We start from the raw sequence: 15839 nt of genomic DNA on the forward strand, positions 1-15839 counted from the left end.
GTGAGTGGCCGGGCAGGTGGTGGCTCATGCCTTTAATCCCAGCACTCAAGAGGCAGAGACAGGTGGATCTCTGTGAGTTCAAGACCAGCCTGGTCTAAAGAGCTAGTGTCAGGATAAGACTCCAAAGCTACAGAGAAAGCCTGTCTCAAAAAAATAAGAAGAAAATAAATGAGAGCCATGGTCAAGCACGGTGAGTTATGCCTATAATCCCAGTCCTTGCAGACTAAAACTGGAGTACTGCCATGAGTTCAAGACCAATCTGGGCTGCACAGCAGGGCTTTATCTCAAAACAAAACAAAAAGAAAATAATAATAGTTTTACTTACCAACTACATCTGAGATGGGACTAAGGCTTTACTTTTGGTTAAGCACCAACCTAGCATGTGAGAAGCGTGGGGCTCAATCCCAGCACCAGACACAAATAAACCCTGCCCAGAACCAAATGAAAATAACAAGAGCTGAGAAGCTGGCAGTGACAGCATTTGCCAGCAGGTGTGAAGCCTCAAGCTCAATCCTTAACACCAAAAAAAAAAAAAAAAAAAGTTTCACTTTTTTTGTTATATTGAATAAAGCTCAGTGGATGAAAGCACTAGATGCACGAGCCCGGTGACCAAACGAGCCTGAGTTTGGTTCTGGAACCCAAGGTGAAAGATGAGAACCAACTCCTACAAGTTCTCTAACTTCCATATACACAACATAGTACACACAGCTCCCTACTACACATCATACACCTTCACCACACACACACAAAAAAAATAGTAAGCAAAGCAGCATTAAAGAAGTAATAAAAAAAATTTAAGGAAATAAATATGTGCTTAGCACAGGTAAGTTTCTGGATTCCATTTTGTAGTACCAGTGAAATAAAGGAAGAGATGGAGGAAAGCCAGCCATGGTGGCTCACACTGTTAATACCAACACTTGGGAGACTGAAGTAGGAAGATGTCAAAAAAGAGAGATATAAGCAACATAATAATCAGAAACCAGCAAGTGCTGGCACACACCTTTAACCTCAGCACTCGGGAGGCAGAAGCAGACAGATCTCTGAGTTTGAGGCCAGTCTGGTCTACAGAGTGAGTTCCAGGTCAACCAGGGCTGTTACACAGAGAAACCCTATCTCCAAAACAACAACAAAAAAACCAGCTAGAGTTCACAGTGGGTGTCCAGTGAGTGGCAGCACTGGCTTTGTCCCCTGGAGAAGACCTCACTTTGTGGGATTGGTGGCTGCACAGCCCAGACCCCACACCAAGACCTGAGATCTGATGGAAACCAAGGTGACTAAACTCAGAGCCAACCCAACAGGCGGCACCCTTGTTTCCATCCAGGTCTGCCCAACCTTGGGTCACAAGAAGAAGTAACCTCCCAGGGTTTTGTGGCCAGACAACAGAAGCCATGTCACTATGTGGAAAAGGAGTTTCACCAGAGCGCAGCCTGGCTTGGAAAAGCTGTGGACAAAGCTGCTGCCTACCTAGCTGGGTATCCAGCACAGACACAGGGGTCTATCTGTCTGGGTCTGCCCGGATCTTGTGTCTAGGCCTGTGGAGGATGTCCCGACTCACCGAGTTGCAGGCATTAGCCCTCTCCACTTTAGAGAGGCTTCTCACTTCAGTGTTGAACACATTCATCTTCTCTACCAAGGTGGTAAGGGCTGTCTCTGTGGCCTCGCCCACCTTCTCATAGACACCTTTGGTCTGGAATGGACAGAGGAGGAAGAAATGTGTGCCTGGATCTACTGTCTTCACCCAACACAACACACCCATCTTCATTTGGATGGGACAGGAAGAAACCAACCACTTCCCTTGCAGAAACTTTCCCTTGTGTTTGCTTCCTGACACCCACTTCCTCCTAGAATGCCCAGGCAGCACAGACTCTGAGCCACAGGAATGGAAGGGGTGGCTTTGGGGATGCACGTTACCTCATTAAAATCCAAGGAGGAGTCATTGCAGAGGGCACAGATGGTGGCCAGCTCCACTAGCCCATCATACTGCCCTGCTCGGATTGGCTTATCATTCTTCAAGCTGGCAGCAAGGTGGGGAGGAAGGCAGGAGAGAAACAGTGGAGAACAGAACATGAGATGCAGAGAGCACAGAGAAGCGGACAGGCATTGGCAAGGAGAGGAGATGGCAATGAACTTGGAGATGGAGGAACAAGTTTGGGAAGGAAGGGTAAACTAATAGGAGATCCAAAGTAAAGGCGGCGGGGGGTATGCACGTGGTACTGAGGGGACTCCCAGATGACTTACACTTCTCCCTCGGGAGCATAAGTAGAGCCAGTGATGGAGAACTCATTCAGCGAGCAGGTATCCCCATCCACCCTGTCAATGATGAACATCTGCAGGGAAGAAGGCCAGCCACACAGATATCCACATGCCCATCCCTGAGCGCAGGCATCCTCAAGTTCAGACTAAGCGGGTTTTCCCAGCATTTCCCTCCAGTTCTCTCCTTGACCTGTATTGCTCCCTGTCACTCCAGGGCTTTGCAATAATTCTCCCTGTTCCTTGTCAGCTGCCTTAAAAACCAGTTACTGAGGGCTACACCAGGCCTTCTCCATCAGTTCGCAGATGTGATGGAGACAGGGTCAAGTGTACCTGTGAGCAGCAGCTCCAACTACAGCTCCAGTGATGGTGCTAGAGTTTCCTGCAGGAAGAGCTAAAAGTGTGAGTCCTTTTCCTATGACACTGTCCCTTAATTCATTTTTATAGGGGGACAAGAGTCAAAAGCCTGTGTTCTGGCTATTGAAGCCTGTGTGTTAGTGGGAGGGGAGGACATGATGCTCAGGGTAGCAACTTATTCTGCCTACACTGCCCACTCCATCTTGATCCCACTACAAACTCTCTGTTCTTCAGAGCATCGTTTAAAATATAATTTATTTACTTATTTTTGTTCATTTACTTTGGAGGGGATCTTCAAGACAGGGTGTCTCAGTGTAGCCATGGCTGTCCTCACTCTGTAGACCAGGCTAGCCTTGAACTCAGAACTCAGAGATCTGACTGCTTCTGCCTCCCAAGTGCTGGGATTAAAGATGTACAACACCACTGCCCAGTGCTCATTTACTTTTTGAAACAAGATCTCACTCTGTGGCCTAGGCTCTCCTGGAACTCACAGACTGGCCTTAAACTCCTGGCAATCCTCCTGTGTCAGGCATGATTATTTACACCAGGCTTTCATCCATTCACTCATTCATTCATTCATTCACTCATTCATTCATTCTTATAGTGCTAGGCTAGCACTCTGCCACCAAACTAAATCCTCAGCACTACAGAAAAGCCATTTTTATGACAAAGGCACACTATTACACAGAACTCTGTTTAGGGCAAGTAGGGCCATCAGTGGCTAACACCTAAAAGAGCCCATGAAACTAAGTGTGATAGTGTGATAACATAGGACCGCAATCCCAGCTCTTGGGATAATTGGGAGTTCAATGCCAGCCTCAGTCTGGGAAGAGAGAAAGAGGGAGGCAGATATTTTTAGATGACCAAAAAAAAAAAAATCTAATTTTTTTTCCTGACATGTAGCATTTCCTTCCAGTTATGAACACAGTGGATGGATCACATCAGAATTAGTACCACCTGTGGCTTTGGGTTGAGTGGGGTGGCAGAGACCTGTAGGCCCAGTTCAAGACAAGCCTGGAAAAACCCTGACCAAAAAAAAAAAAAAAAAAAAAAAAAAAAAACGCTGGGTGTTGGTGGCACACACCTTTAACCCCAGCACTCGGGAGGCAGAGGCAGGTGGATCTCTGTGAGTTCCAGGCCAGCCTGGTCTACAGAGCTAGTTCCAGGACAGGCTCCAAAGCCACAGAAAAACCCTGTCTGGGGCCTGGGGGTGGGGTGGGAATGGAGAGATGGCTCAGAGGTTAAGGGTACTGGCTACTCTTCCAGAGGTCCCAGCAACCACATAGTGGCTCACAACTGTCTATAATGAGATCTGCTGCCCTCTTCTGGTCTGGAGGCATACATGTAGGTAGAACACTGTATACATAGAAATAAATAAATCTTTAAAAACAAAACCAAAACCCTCTAAGCCCAGGCTGTGGCTCCATTGCACAGACCACAGATGCCTGCCTGTCACCCTCGCTTTCCAGAGCACCTCACACTCTGCAGGCCGTGGACCACTGTACCCAAGGCTGCAGCTCATTCTGAATAGAGAAGCAGTTGTTGCTGAATTACACATTTATTTTAAAAATATTTTGATAGCTGTCTTTCAATCAATGGCTATTTTGTAATCTTATCTATTTTTCTGTTTTTAAAAAAGAATACTGGCTGGGTATGGTGGCACATGCAGAGGCAGGTGGATCTCTGTGATTTCAAAGCCAGCCTGGTCCACATAGAAAGTCCAGGCCGGTCAAGGCTACATAAAGAGACCTGTCTTGAAAGGGGGAAAGGGATGTGTGGGTAAAGGCATTTGCCAACACACCTGATGATCTGAATTCAGTCCCCAAAACATAATGGTGAAAGGCGAGAATAAATACACATACACTCTCTGAAATACTTTTACATGTTTTAAAGGAATGCTATTCAGGACCAGTACACTTTGCTTGCTGGCCCTGTCATGAAGTGGCCACTCTGGGGGTACCAGCTGCCCAATCAGAAACTACAGAGTCATACATACTAGGTCTGGAATGCAATTCTGCTACTTTTTGGTTTTGTTTTGGGGGTTTTTTGTTGTTTTTTTGTTTTGTTTTTTGAGACAAAAAAATCTCACTGTTGCCAGGCAGGCCTTGAACTCCTCAGTGGAAGTGATCCTTGCACCCTGACTCCGGATACATGAGGCAGAGCCTAGCTGGCCTTTAAGTAGATAGCCAAGTCAGGCCTCACATTCACAATGCCCCTGCCTTTGCTTCTTGAATACAGGGATACTAGGCAGGTACCACTATGCCTGACTCTGCCATTTATAAATTTTGTATCTTTTGGTGAAACCCTAAGTCTTGGTCCCTAAGCCTCAGTTTATTTTCTGGAAAAGTGAGGCTAAAGAGAATGTCCCTGAATGGGCCTATGTAGAGGATCAGAGAGACACACAGCACACGGGTGAGGCTTGGAGTGGCTATTGCTGTTGCTAACCTGACACAGTTGAGTTACCGGGGAAGAGGGGAAACTCGACTGAGGACCTGCCTCCCTCAGATTAGCCTGTGGGGACATTTTCTTGATTAATGACCAACATGGAACAGCCCAGACCACCACAGGCAGGTGATCCTGAGGTGTACAAGAAAGCAGGCTAAACAAGCCTTAGGAAGCAAGCCAGTGGGCAGCTTCCTCTGCTCTGCCCTTGCGTTTGCTTGAAGCGCCTAGCTTGAGCATCTGCCCTGGATTCCTTCAATGACAGACTGACTGTAAGGTGAAATAAAGCATCTCCTCCCAGAGTTGCTTCTGGTCATGCGGTTTATCACAGCAACAGAAAGCAAGCCAGTAACCAGCTTCCTCCAGGTTCTGGCCTCTGCTCCTACTTGAGTTCCTGCTCTGACACCATCCAGTTCCCTGGATGATGGACTGTGATCGTGACACAAGCCAAATAAACCCTCTCCTCCCCACACTGGTTTTAGTCAGAGTTTTATGAAAGAAACAGAAAGCAAACTAATACAGCTCTTTCCTTGATCTAAGGGTGCATTTAATCTACCCTTGAGTATTTCCCAGGCTGCACTGAGAAGCCACTAATACAGAAACCCAACTTCAGAGGGCTCATGTCACCCTGCCTATGCTTCTCCTGACCTTGCAGACTGACATCTGGTTGGTGGTGAGGGTCCCTGTTTTGTCCGAACAGATGACAGAGGTACAGCCCAGGGTCTCCACAGAGGGCAAGCTCCTCACGATGGCATTCTTCTTTGCCATCCTGCGGGTACCCAAGGCCAAGCAGGTGGTGATGACGGCAGGAAGCCCTATGGGGATAGAGATGGCATGAGCAAACAAACCAGGGAGGAGGGAGACCCAGTGTGGTTGCTACATAACAGCCACCAAAACTATCAGGACCAGTCATTATTACTTTATCTGGATGACCACGGAATGGCTGCCTTACCTTCTGGGATGGCTGCCACAGCCAAGGCCACAGCAATCTTGAAGTAGTAAATGGCCCCCCGGAACCAGGAGCCCCCATGGACAGGGTCGTTGAAGTGGCCAATGTTGATAAGCCAGACAGCCACACAGATGAGGGAGATGACCTTAGACAGTTGTTCCCCAAACTCATCAAGCTTCTGCTGCAGGGGGGTCTTGTCCTGCTCAGTGGCAGCCATTTGGTCTCGGATCTTGCCAATCTCAGTACTCACACCAGTGGTGGCCACAATGCCCACGGCCTTGCCAGCTGCAATATTGGTACCCTGGGCAGGTGAGGGATGAGTAGGGTCAGACAAGGGGTGGTCCCCATGTTACAGGACAGGGGCTTCATCTCTTCTTCCACTGCCATGCCTCCCTCCACACCCAGGGCTTCTGGCTGGTCATGTGACTGCTTACTGAGAAGAGCATGTTCTTCTTGTCCTGGTTGACAGCTCGGGGGTCAGGGACAGGGTCTGTGTGCTTGATGACAGATACAGACTCTCCTGTGGGGAAAGGACCAAAGAGTTTTCAGGTGACATCATGTCTCTGTCCCTAACATTCTTGACAGTTGGCAATCAGCAAGCAAACACTCTGGCAGAGTCTTCCCTCTAGAGGAAGATGACTGGAGCAAGTAGGGAGTCCATTGTCTTTAGAGTTAGAAGACACTGAGCAAACCTAGTGTGTGACTTTGGTCGCTTAACTTCCATTTGCTCCTTCCTCATGTCCTGGTGGAAATCAAATAAGCTGGTGGATGTGAAGCATTTCTCACTGCAGAGCACATTCCTGAGGCACCAAGGACAGAGGCTCAGGTCCTCCTGCTGCGGGTCCAGTCTACACTGTTTCCTTTCCAGAGTTTAAAGTGTGTCCTACGTCTCCACCCTACCCTAGAATCTCTCATTTGAGGGCTTTTCAGGATGCTGGAGGGAGAGGACAATTTGTGACGGGCCATATGGAAAATAGTCACAAACATCCTCTCCCATGCCCCTTGTGATAGAATGAAGGCTGAGCCATATGGATAATGCTACCTCAGAACTAAAATGAGGTCCTATTGTTGTTGGGTGCCCTCCTTCATCCACCCAAAACCTTTTGTCCATCTGTCTACCTAGCTCCTCACTCACTCACTATGCCCTCCCACCTGAGCCAGCCTACCTGTCAAGATGGACTGGTCGACCCGGAGGGTGGTGGATTTGATGGAGAGGATGCGGATGTCTGCCGGGACTTTGTCCCCCACTGTAGAAAGGAGTGAGTTCAGCTCTGGGAATTTCTTCCCAATCTCTGCCTCCCTCACACCATTCGTCCTTCAGATCCTATGCATCCAGCCGTTCACAGGCCTTCAGCACAAGGCTCCCCACTCCATCCCCACCCCAGAGACACTATCCCGTTGTCCCCCACTGAATGTGTCTCTTCACACTGGCTGCAAGCCTGAGAGGGGAAGCTCACTCGATCCTTGGCGTGTAGTGTGTGCTCATTAAATATGTTCTCGGTCCCTGAAAGGAAAACTGGGCAGAAGCCAGTTAACACCGAGGAAGGGAAACAAGAGAAAGGTAAAGAAGAAAGCATCATGATGTAACTCAAAGAAGAGAGGATGACTGAGAGGGCCAGAGAGCAAGGTAGATGTGAGAAAACCCAGGCCAAGCTGGAGTGAAAATGGAGCATGCCGCTGAAAAGATGCGCAGAAGGCAGTGTGAGGGAATATCCCTGGCTGTGGCTCAGGTCTTCACAGAGGGGAAGCGGGAAGCCAGACTGTGAAAACACCTTGGCAGGGGCTGAGGAAGACACTCTGCCAGACTAGAGACCTTTGGGACACACACACACACCTCCTCAGGCCTCTGGCTAAAGCCACCTTGGTCCCATGGGTGGAACTGGGGTGAAGTTCACTTGCTTTCCTTTCTCTTAGTTCCTAAGGTCCCTACTCCAGTGCCAGAGGAAGCAGGAGGAGGTCAGCAATGGAGTCAGGCAGACACCCTTGTCACCGAAGCCCGAGTGGTATTTATAGACATTCATGGCACTGACCCCAAACTGTCACCATAGCAGGACTGCCCTGCGATGGAGCTGAGGGGCCTTCAGCCCACCAGCTTTCAACCCTATGCCTCTCCTGATGGTGACATGGTATAGAGGGTGACATGGTATGAGGGAAGGAAACAGAAATACACATTCACCAAACTAGGGACCTAAAGAGGTGGAAAGGCCTGCTCAGGGCAAATATAAAAAGCGCTGAAGGGGGCAGAATCCCAGTAATCTTAGCTACCCAGCCCCACCCCTCCCTGAGCCGGCATTAAGTGTCCCTGAGGGGGCAGGGCCCTCCTTGAGCGCCCGCCCTCCTCTTAAGTCCCGAGCTCCTAGCTGGTAGAGGACTAGGCGTTACCCTTACATGGTGGTGGTGGGGGTAGTCATCCACCCCCTCCCTCCCCACCCCCACTGCCTTCTACTGTCATTCCTTCCCCTTTGAGAGGCCTCAAGGGCACTGAGGGGTCAAGGCTGAAAGCTGACCAAGCTTGTGGTGGGTGGAAGGAGAGGGGAGCCAGACTCGGGAAGGGGTGGGGATGGGGCCATTGGCAGGGACTGGCTTCCACCTGTTGCTTGCAAATGTTGGCTGATAGGAGGGGGGACAGGGGGTCTGTCTACTGCCTCAGGGACAGGACTAGCTGTTCCTATTGAGACTCTAGTGGGGAGGGGTGCTGTGGCCTGGATGTCCTGGAGTGACCCCTGAGGAATCTGGGAAGGAGAAGCAAAGACACCACCATCCTCACAGTTAAAGGGTCAGGGCTGATGGGCCCTCTGCTCGCTTCTTGGCCTCAGACCCAAAGTTTCTCTCCTGGACCATCCATCCCAGCACTTACCAGCCACCTCCACGATATCCCCAGGGACAATGTCCCTAGCCTTGATCCTTTGCACTGACTTTCGGTCAGCCCGATAGACCTTCCCCATCTCAGGTTCATATTCTTTCAAAGCCTCAATGGCGTTCTCTGCATTCCGTTCCTGAGGGAAAGAGCAGAAAAGAGTGGACTCAGAGAGGGAGGAAGGCCCTAGACCAGCAGGAGGCTGGTCTGGGGACGTGCAGGAAGGGTGAGGGACATGCAGATAGAGGAACAGGTATCAGGATCCTAGCAGAAATAAGGACATGGCACAAGAGGCGAACAGACCCACATCACAACAGGGGTGTGTCTGTTGTAGAAAATATTACCAGTGGCTAAAAGCACGTGAGAAAGGTTTGAACCAGAAAGGAATTTAAAAAAACCAAAACAATACCAACAAAAAGAAAAAAATGAGAGCCAGGGACAAGAAAAGTACACTGATGTCAGAGGAAGAAGGAAATCAAAACTAGTTATTTATTGAATACCTACTATGTGCCATGAATTTTCATGTTCTTCTTCCAATTGTATCAAACTTGGGGAATGGTTATTACCCTTGTTTTTCTTTTTCTTTTCCATTTTTTTTTATTATTGTTGTTGTTTTTTGTTTTTTTCGAGACAGGGTTTCTCTGTATTGTTTTGGAGCCTGTCCTGGAACTCCATCTGTAGACCAGGCTGGTCTCTGCCTCCCAATTGCTGGGATTAAAGGTGTGTGCTGCCGACGACACCCTGCCTTTCTTTCTTTCTCTCTCTCTCTCTCTCTCTCTCTTTCTCTCTCTCTCTCTTTCTTCCTTCCTTCCTTCCTTCCTTTCTATGTAGCCCTGCCTGGCCTGAAATTCTCTATATATTCTCTACACAAGGCTAGCCTCAGACTCACAGAGGTCCACCAGCCTCTATCCCTGCAACTGTGGGACTAAAGGACTAAAGGTGTGTGTCACCACATCTGACTTCATCATTATAAGTGTGTTCAACCTTTCATAGTTTTTGTTGTTGTTGTTATTTTCTTTTAAGGACAGAATTTCCCATTGTAGTCCAGGCTAGCCTAGAATTTGAGAGTCTCCTGCCTCTGCCTCTAGAGTGCTGTAGGTATGCCTCACCACACCTTACTAGCCCTATGAGAAGACAGAGGAGTGGGCAAAGCTAGGGGAAATGATGGAGGAAGAGAAAACTGTAAGGAGGCTTGGCCCCTTGCCCAGCCTTGAGACATAAGTGGGGAGAAGAGGTCAAAACTAACCTGCCAAACCCCCACAATGGCATTGGCAATGAGGATCAAGAGGATGACAAAAGGCTCAACAAAGGCGGTGACAGTTTCTTCGCCTTCCTCAAACCAGGCCAGCACCTGAGAGGGGAGGAGAATTAACCGGTGGTAACAAAGCCCCCAAATGACTCAAGAAAGGAACTGGAAAGCTTTTTAAGAGCACTGTAGACATCCGATGGTGTACACAAGTGTGAGGCTCTTCACGCTACAGGCTGCAAGCACACACACACTCATCCACCCTTGTGATGCCGTGCAAATAGGCAGTGCAGACAGACAGACACACACACACACACACTTGGGGATTAACTGGGAATGCTTTCAGGTAACCCTGACCAAATTGTTGGCTTGTAAGCAAACCTTCCCAGAACACCCAGGGTCAACTACTCCTACAGCCACATCTATCCCTCAGGGACCCACGCCCAATAGGAAAATCCCTATGGTCCCTGAAGGGCCCAGCCCACCCACAGCCCTCCCTTAACACCAAGGCATGGAAGCTCCAATTTCATGAGAGAACAGGAGGCGAGTAAGGTTACAGGCCTCCAGCACCCACCCCACCCCAGCTGTTGCCACTGCCAGGCAGCAGCCTCCAGCAAATGTCAAGGAGCAAATCTGAGAGAGAAGGGAGGCTGCCAGCTTAGACTCAGAGTGCAGTGCATGGGGCCTCCATAGATATTTTAATTATATATATACATATATATATATATATATATATATATATATATATATATATATGCCTCTTAGGCCTTATTTCCAGCTAAGATGCTAAAGAAATTCTAAAATGCAAGATGGATTGCTGGGATGACAGGAGCCAGCAGCTGGGGCTGTGAACACTGGCGATATAACAAGGAGACGGGATAGCTAAGGCTCTGAGGTTGCTGGGGACACTAAGAAGTAAATATGAATCAGGCTGTGAAAAGAGAAGGAGGCACCAAGTGCCAGCCCCAATGGAAGTAGGTAAAGCCTGGAGACGGTTCAGGGGTGGGGTATGGAGAGTTGTAGGGCCTGGAAGGCACTGGCAGCTACCACTGTACCAGCAGCAACTTCTCCACCTCCCCCAGCAAGTCTCTTTTGGCCAATCAGCTGGAGAGGGTAGGGCAGGATTGGTGAAGCAAAGTGGGGACCAACCAGGACAGGCAGGGAGTGGTAGTGACCTCCAAGTGGACACTGCAGCCCACACTGAAGCTGGGAGCCCTGCGCAGGGGGTAACCTGAGCCCTCGAAGCCCTTCAAGCTGGGAGGGAGGCTTAGCTTCAGTGTTTTGGCTGAGAACACTCTCATGGCTTAAAATAAAACCTCTCTGCAGGGGAGGAAGCAAACCAGCACCCCACCCCCAGCTCCGGGCATGGAAAATAGGGTGTTTGGGGCTTGGACCAGGGCATCTAGGATGGTAAGAGGCACAGCAGATCACAAGCCCCACACCTCTCTCCAGACAGCCCCCAGACTTACGAAGGAAATGCAGGCCGCCAGGAGGAGGATTCGCACCAGCAGGTCTTCAAACTGCTCTACCACCAACTCCCACAGGGACTTGCCTGGGGGAGAGGCAAGAGGAGTCCCGAGGTTAAAATCCAAAAGATGAAGGGCTGTGGCTCTGGATGGGCAAGGGTCTAGAGTCTAGCGTGCCCTGGACCTCTAGGTTGATGGGCAGCCCAGCTTGACATGAGAGAAAGAGATGAAACAGCCAAAAAGGCCCTTCAAATCTGTAGCAGTTGTTCAAGGGTGGGAAGTCTCAAGAAGCATCTGGAGATGTCTGACACTAAGCTTGGAGAAGGGCATCTGGAGACGGCAGGGAGCTGGGATGGGGCACACAGAAGTGTCACTCAGGAGGGCTCAAGGCTTAGGTAACTTACCTTCCTCAGCAGGGAGCTCTACCCAGGGAAAAAGAAGAAAAGAACAAATTTAGTAGGGGTCCAGCCTCATGTCTCCCATACCCTGAACTATGCAGCTAAGAGACTCGGCTATCAAAAGGGCATCTGAAGTTCAAGGTCACCCCAGAAAAGCTCCCCAAACTCCAGATCTTAAATCTGTTTTCTTTAGTATCTTCCTTCCTTCTCCTGCAAGAAGCAGACAGCTGCACTGCTTGTCCCTACAGACCCCAGAGGAAGCAGTTGCCACTAATGGGTGTGGGAGAGCCGCCACGCCAACCTCTCCTCTAAGGGATACTTACCATTGGGGCCATATTTTTCCAGATGCCGCTTAACTTGGTCTGGGGTAAGGCCTGTGGTCTCGCTCACCCCAAAATAGGACAAACATTCCTCTGTGGACTTGGAGTGTGCAGCCTCCATTGTGCTCCCTTCTTGGGGGCCAGGGGGCGATGTATTCCTTCTTAGGGGCCTCTCACTGGAGGGGAGACTTCTTCAGCTTAACCACCTGCCTGACGATCTAGGCTTCTTCCTTTTTCTCGCCTGACCCCCCCCAGATTCTTCTTCCTTCCACGAAGTTCTGACCCCAGTTCCACTTGCAGCAGCCGGCCACCCCCCCAGCCCCCAGCTGGTCCTTATGAGGGAGTGGGGGGGGCCAGGCTCCCCCTTCCCCCAGATCAGGGATTGGCTGGCTGAGACCCCAGCAGGAGGGGTCAGAAGAGAGAGAGATTTCTGCTGACAGAGAAGAACAGTGGGGTTGCAGCCTGAGGTGTCACTCATGAGGGTGGCCCCAGCCCCAGGGAAGGGGGCAGGGAATAAAGTCATTTTCCCTTATCTGCTACTGACCCTGCCCCCAGCTGCCTCAACTTCCCCCGTTACACTAAATGCACAATTCCAAGCTCACTCCCACCAGCCCTCCCTGTCCCTAGGCTTCGTTGCTCCTTGGACCTCTACTGTCTTGACAATCCTGAGCCCCTTCCCACTGTCACGGTCTCCTCCCCTGCCTATTGTGTTCGGAGAACAGGTGAAGTACTCCAGCCTTAGGAGGAATGAAAGGTGTGGGAAGAACATCTTTGTGGGATAGAGGAAGTAATTCTAGAGAGATAACGGGAAGTAGGGAAGGGAGACAGGCAAGGGGACAGGGCAGAAGATGGTAACCTTACCCTAGGGAGGGGTTGCTGCAGCCATCAACAAGGGATTTAGTGTCCAGGCCCTGGTGAGCAAAGCCAGGACTGTCTGTGTCTCCTAAACTCCCCCCGCCACAACCACACTAGCTCAGACTTTGGGAACACAGCCTTTAGCTCCCCCTTGAAACTGGCAGGGAATACCCCAGAAGAAAAATGGGACACCCAGGCAGCCAGGTAACCCAAGAGGCTACAGAATGTGCTGATGTCAGAGGGGGAGGGGTGAATGCTTCAGGGTGAGTATTTCCTCATCCCACACTGGCCTTTAATCCCAGGGGCGTCATGGTTGACCCCAGAAGTGTGGGGGGTCTCAGCAGCTCTGGCCCTGATGCAACAGCTCACAGAGGGAGTGAGGATCAGACCCAGTAAGAGTGCTTTGGGACTGCCAGAATGTCCAAGTGCAGGACCCCTGAAGTTGGATAAAGCAGAGGCTCCAGAGGGAGGGAGGGTGTAGATATGAAGAATCCAGGTAGGAGCTGAAACACACAGACTCCCCTAGTCTGAGGAGGAGAGGGGAAAGAAACAGCTGGGTGCTGGCTGTGGCAGTCAAGTGGGCAGGCCCCAGGGGCTGGGTGCAAAGCTACAAGTTGTTGCTGAAGGACTGGCCTGGGTGTCAGCTTCCTCCCAAAAGCAGCTGCTCTGAGCCACCCTTCCCGACCCCAAGTCACCATTGGGGCATTTTTTATTTCTACCAAGGCAGCTGCTGGAGGAGCAGACAAGGTACATGGGCCAAGCAGGGAGGAAAGCAAGGCAGAGAAGTTTCCATGGGAGTCAAGATCCAAAGGTCAGGGAGGGCGAGCAGCCCAGGAGCACAGGTCCCTCTTCTACCCAGGCCTCAGTTTCCCTGTAAAGAACTAAGAAGCACTTCCCATACTAGGGCAGACTGATACAAGAAGCAGAGGCCGGCAGAATAAAAAGAAGCCCCACTTGTTTGGGGTAAATAGAGAGAAATAAAGGACTAAGCCTCAGATTCACCCTGCCTTCTGCCCAGACTTGGGGGAGGGTGAAGTGAGGACAAGGTGTTCCTTCCCGCCCCCTTTTCACAGTTCCCACAAACCCCTCCCTTGGAGTCCTGCTGTGACCTGAGGTGGCAGGGCTTAAGACAATGGAGTGGGAATGTAGAGGGCCACATAAAAAGGCATCTCTGCCTGGCTCAGGCCCCTCCATCTTGGGCCAGAGGCAGGCTGAGTACCCATGGAGGTTGGGGCCCTGCGGTCTCCCAGCAGCAGCAATGCCCAAACATGGTGTCTGGAAGCAGGGGCATGAAAGCTTCAGAGAAGGTGGGTGAGTGAGGGAAGAAGTCAGGCTTCACAGGACATTTCTGTCCTCTTCAGCTTCCCAGATAGATAAATGAAGGCTAGAGAGAAAGCTACCATCTCAGAGCTTCAGGGGACACCTCTCTGCATTGTGATCTGCCCTGGAGAGGGCAAACGAGGCAATTTCAGACCACTTCCCACTACACCAAGATTGGAGGTGTTCTTGCTCCTGAGTTTTAATGCTAAGGATAGGGAGAGGGCAGGTTGTGAAGGGCATGAAGGCAGAGCCACCCATTCCTGTCCAGTTCCACAAATACTTAGAGACTCTCATTGCCTCTTGGGCTCTTCTAGCCAGGACATGCTAGTCTGGGGGGTGTCTTTCTGTGCACCCCAGGATGGCAAGGCATGGGGGCCAGGAGCCTTTGAGCAAAACAGTTGCCATGAGATTAGGGGAGGATCAGGCCTTTCCACTCTGAGGTGTTACAGCCTTAGCTGGCCATTGGCTATCCAACAATCCCACTTGGAGAACACAGCACTCAGGTCTAAAGCTGCCCTCTGCCCAACCTCCACAACAGGGCCAATTCAGTCCCTCTCCGAGGCCAAGATTTGGGGAGCCCCAGGGATAAGATAAAGCAAGAGCCAGCAGGCTTCCCCAAAGCAGCCGCCACCCTAGGTAGCCTATGAGCTCAGCTGTCTCCTGTCCATCTCCCCACAGAACCAACACAGGGCTCAGAATAGCAAGGTCATGAGTGTGGACAGGGCCTCTTGGAGGTGGGGCAGAGGCTGAGGGACAGATCAGTCACTCCACTTTCCCAGAGGAGGGGACGAGAGACAGTGGTTGGGTGGGGGATGGTAAGTCTTCAGTCCTGCTTTCCTTCTCATGCCCCTGCCCCACCCTAAACTGGGAAGCCAGGGCACCCCTGTTGGAGATCATAAATGCACTGCTGAAAATGTATTCAGAGAAGGGTCTGCATTAAAAATGGGAGTTTGGTGGTGGGGGTGGTGGTGGTGGTGGTAGTGGTTGTAAACCCCGTGCCAACAGCCCATACTTCAGGGAAGTGAGCTAATAGGGATGGGGAACATGTAGACGCTTGCCCCAAGCAATTGCAACTTGTGACTTTCATTCATTTTTCTTTTTTCTTTTCTTTCCTTTTGGTTTTCAGACAGGGTTTAACTGTGTAGCCCTGGGAACTCACTCTGTAGACCAGGCTGGCCTCAAACTCAGTTACATCTGCCTCTGCCTTCCAAGTGTGGGTTTAAAGGTGTGCGCCACCACTGCCCGGCTTGGAACTTGTGACTTTCAAGGGAAGCCTTGAGACGTTTATAAACTCAGAAAGAAACATTTAGCAGCACCACTGTAAGAAATTCCACATCTCACAGAGGATGCCAAGGTCCAGAGTCACTTGCCCTGCCATT

General features: G+C 50.5%; 2 protein-coding genes across 3 annotated transcripts in view; one reads left to right on the forward strand and one right to left on the reverse strand.

Annotated features, from left to right (window-relative positions):
• Atp2a1 (ATPase sarcoplasmic/endoplasmic reticulum Ca2+ transporting 1) overlaps window positions 1-12610 on the reverse strand; it is a 17711-nt gene extending 5101 nt beyond the window's left edge. Inside the window, exons 1-12 of one of the 2 annotated variants that reach the window (XM_051192915.1) lie at window positions 12289-12610; window positions 11972-11989; window positions 11571-11653; window positions 10102-10206; window positions 8856-8994; window positions 7165-7245; window positions 6433-6518; window positions 6002-6299; window positions 5698-5864; window positions 2239-2327; window positions 1912-2014; window positions 1556-1687 (exon numbers count right to left, since the gene is read on the reverse strand). In XM_051192915.1, the coding sequence (XP_051048872.1) occupies window positions 1556-1687; window positions 1912-2014; window positions 2239-2327; window positions 5698-5864; window positions 6002-6299; window positions 6433-6518; window positions 7165-7245; window positions 8856-8994; window positions 10102-10206; window positions 11571-11653; window positions 11972-11989; window positions 12289-12406 (1419 nt within the window). In that variant the 5' untranslated portion in view covers window positions 12407-12610. The remainder of the gene's footprint in view (window positions 1-1555; window positions 1688-1911; window positions 2015-2238; window positions 2328-5697; window positions 5865-6001; window positions 6300-6432; window positions 6519-7164; window positions 7246-8855; window positions 8995-10101; window positions 10207-11570; window positions 11654-11971; window positions 11990-12288) is intronic. The other variant, XM_051192916.1, reaches the window with a different exon arrangement.
• Sbk1 (SH3 domain binding kinase 1) overlaps window positions 1-15839 on the forward strand; it is a 253873-nt gene that overhangs the window by 215056 nt on the left and 22978 nt on the right. The window lies entirely within an intron of this gene.

The sequence above is a fragment of the Phodopus roborovskii genome, unplaced genomic scaffold (genome assembly GCF_943737965.1).
Source record: "Phodopus roborovskii unplaced genomic scaffold, PHOROB, whole genome shotgun sequence".
NCBI classification, from domain to species: domain Eukaryota; kingdom Metazoa; phylum Chordata; class Mammalia; order Rodentia; family Cricetidae; genus Phodopus; species Phodopus roborovskii.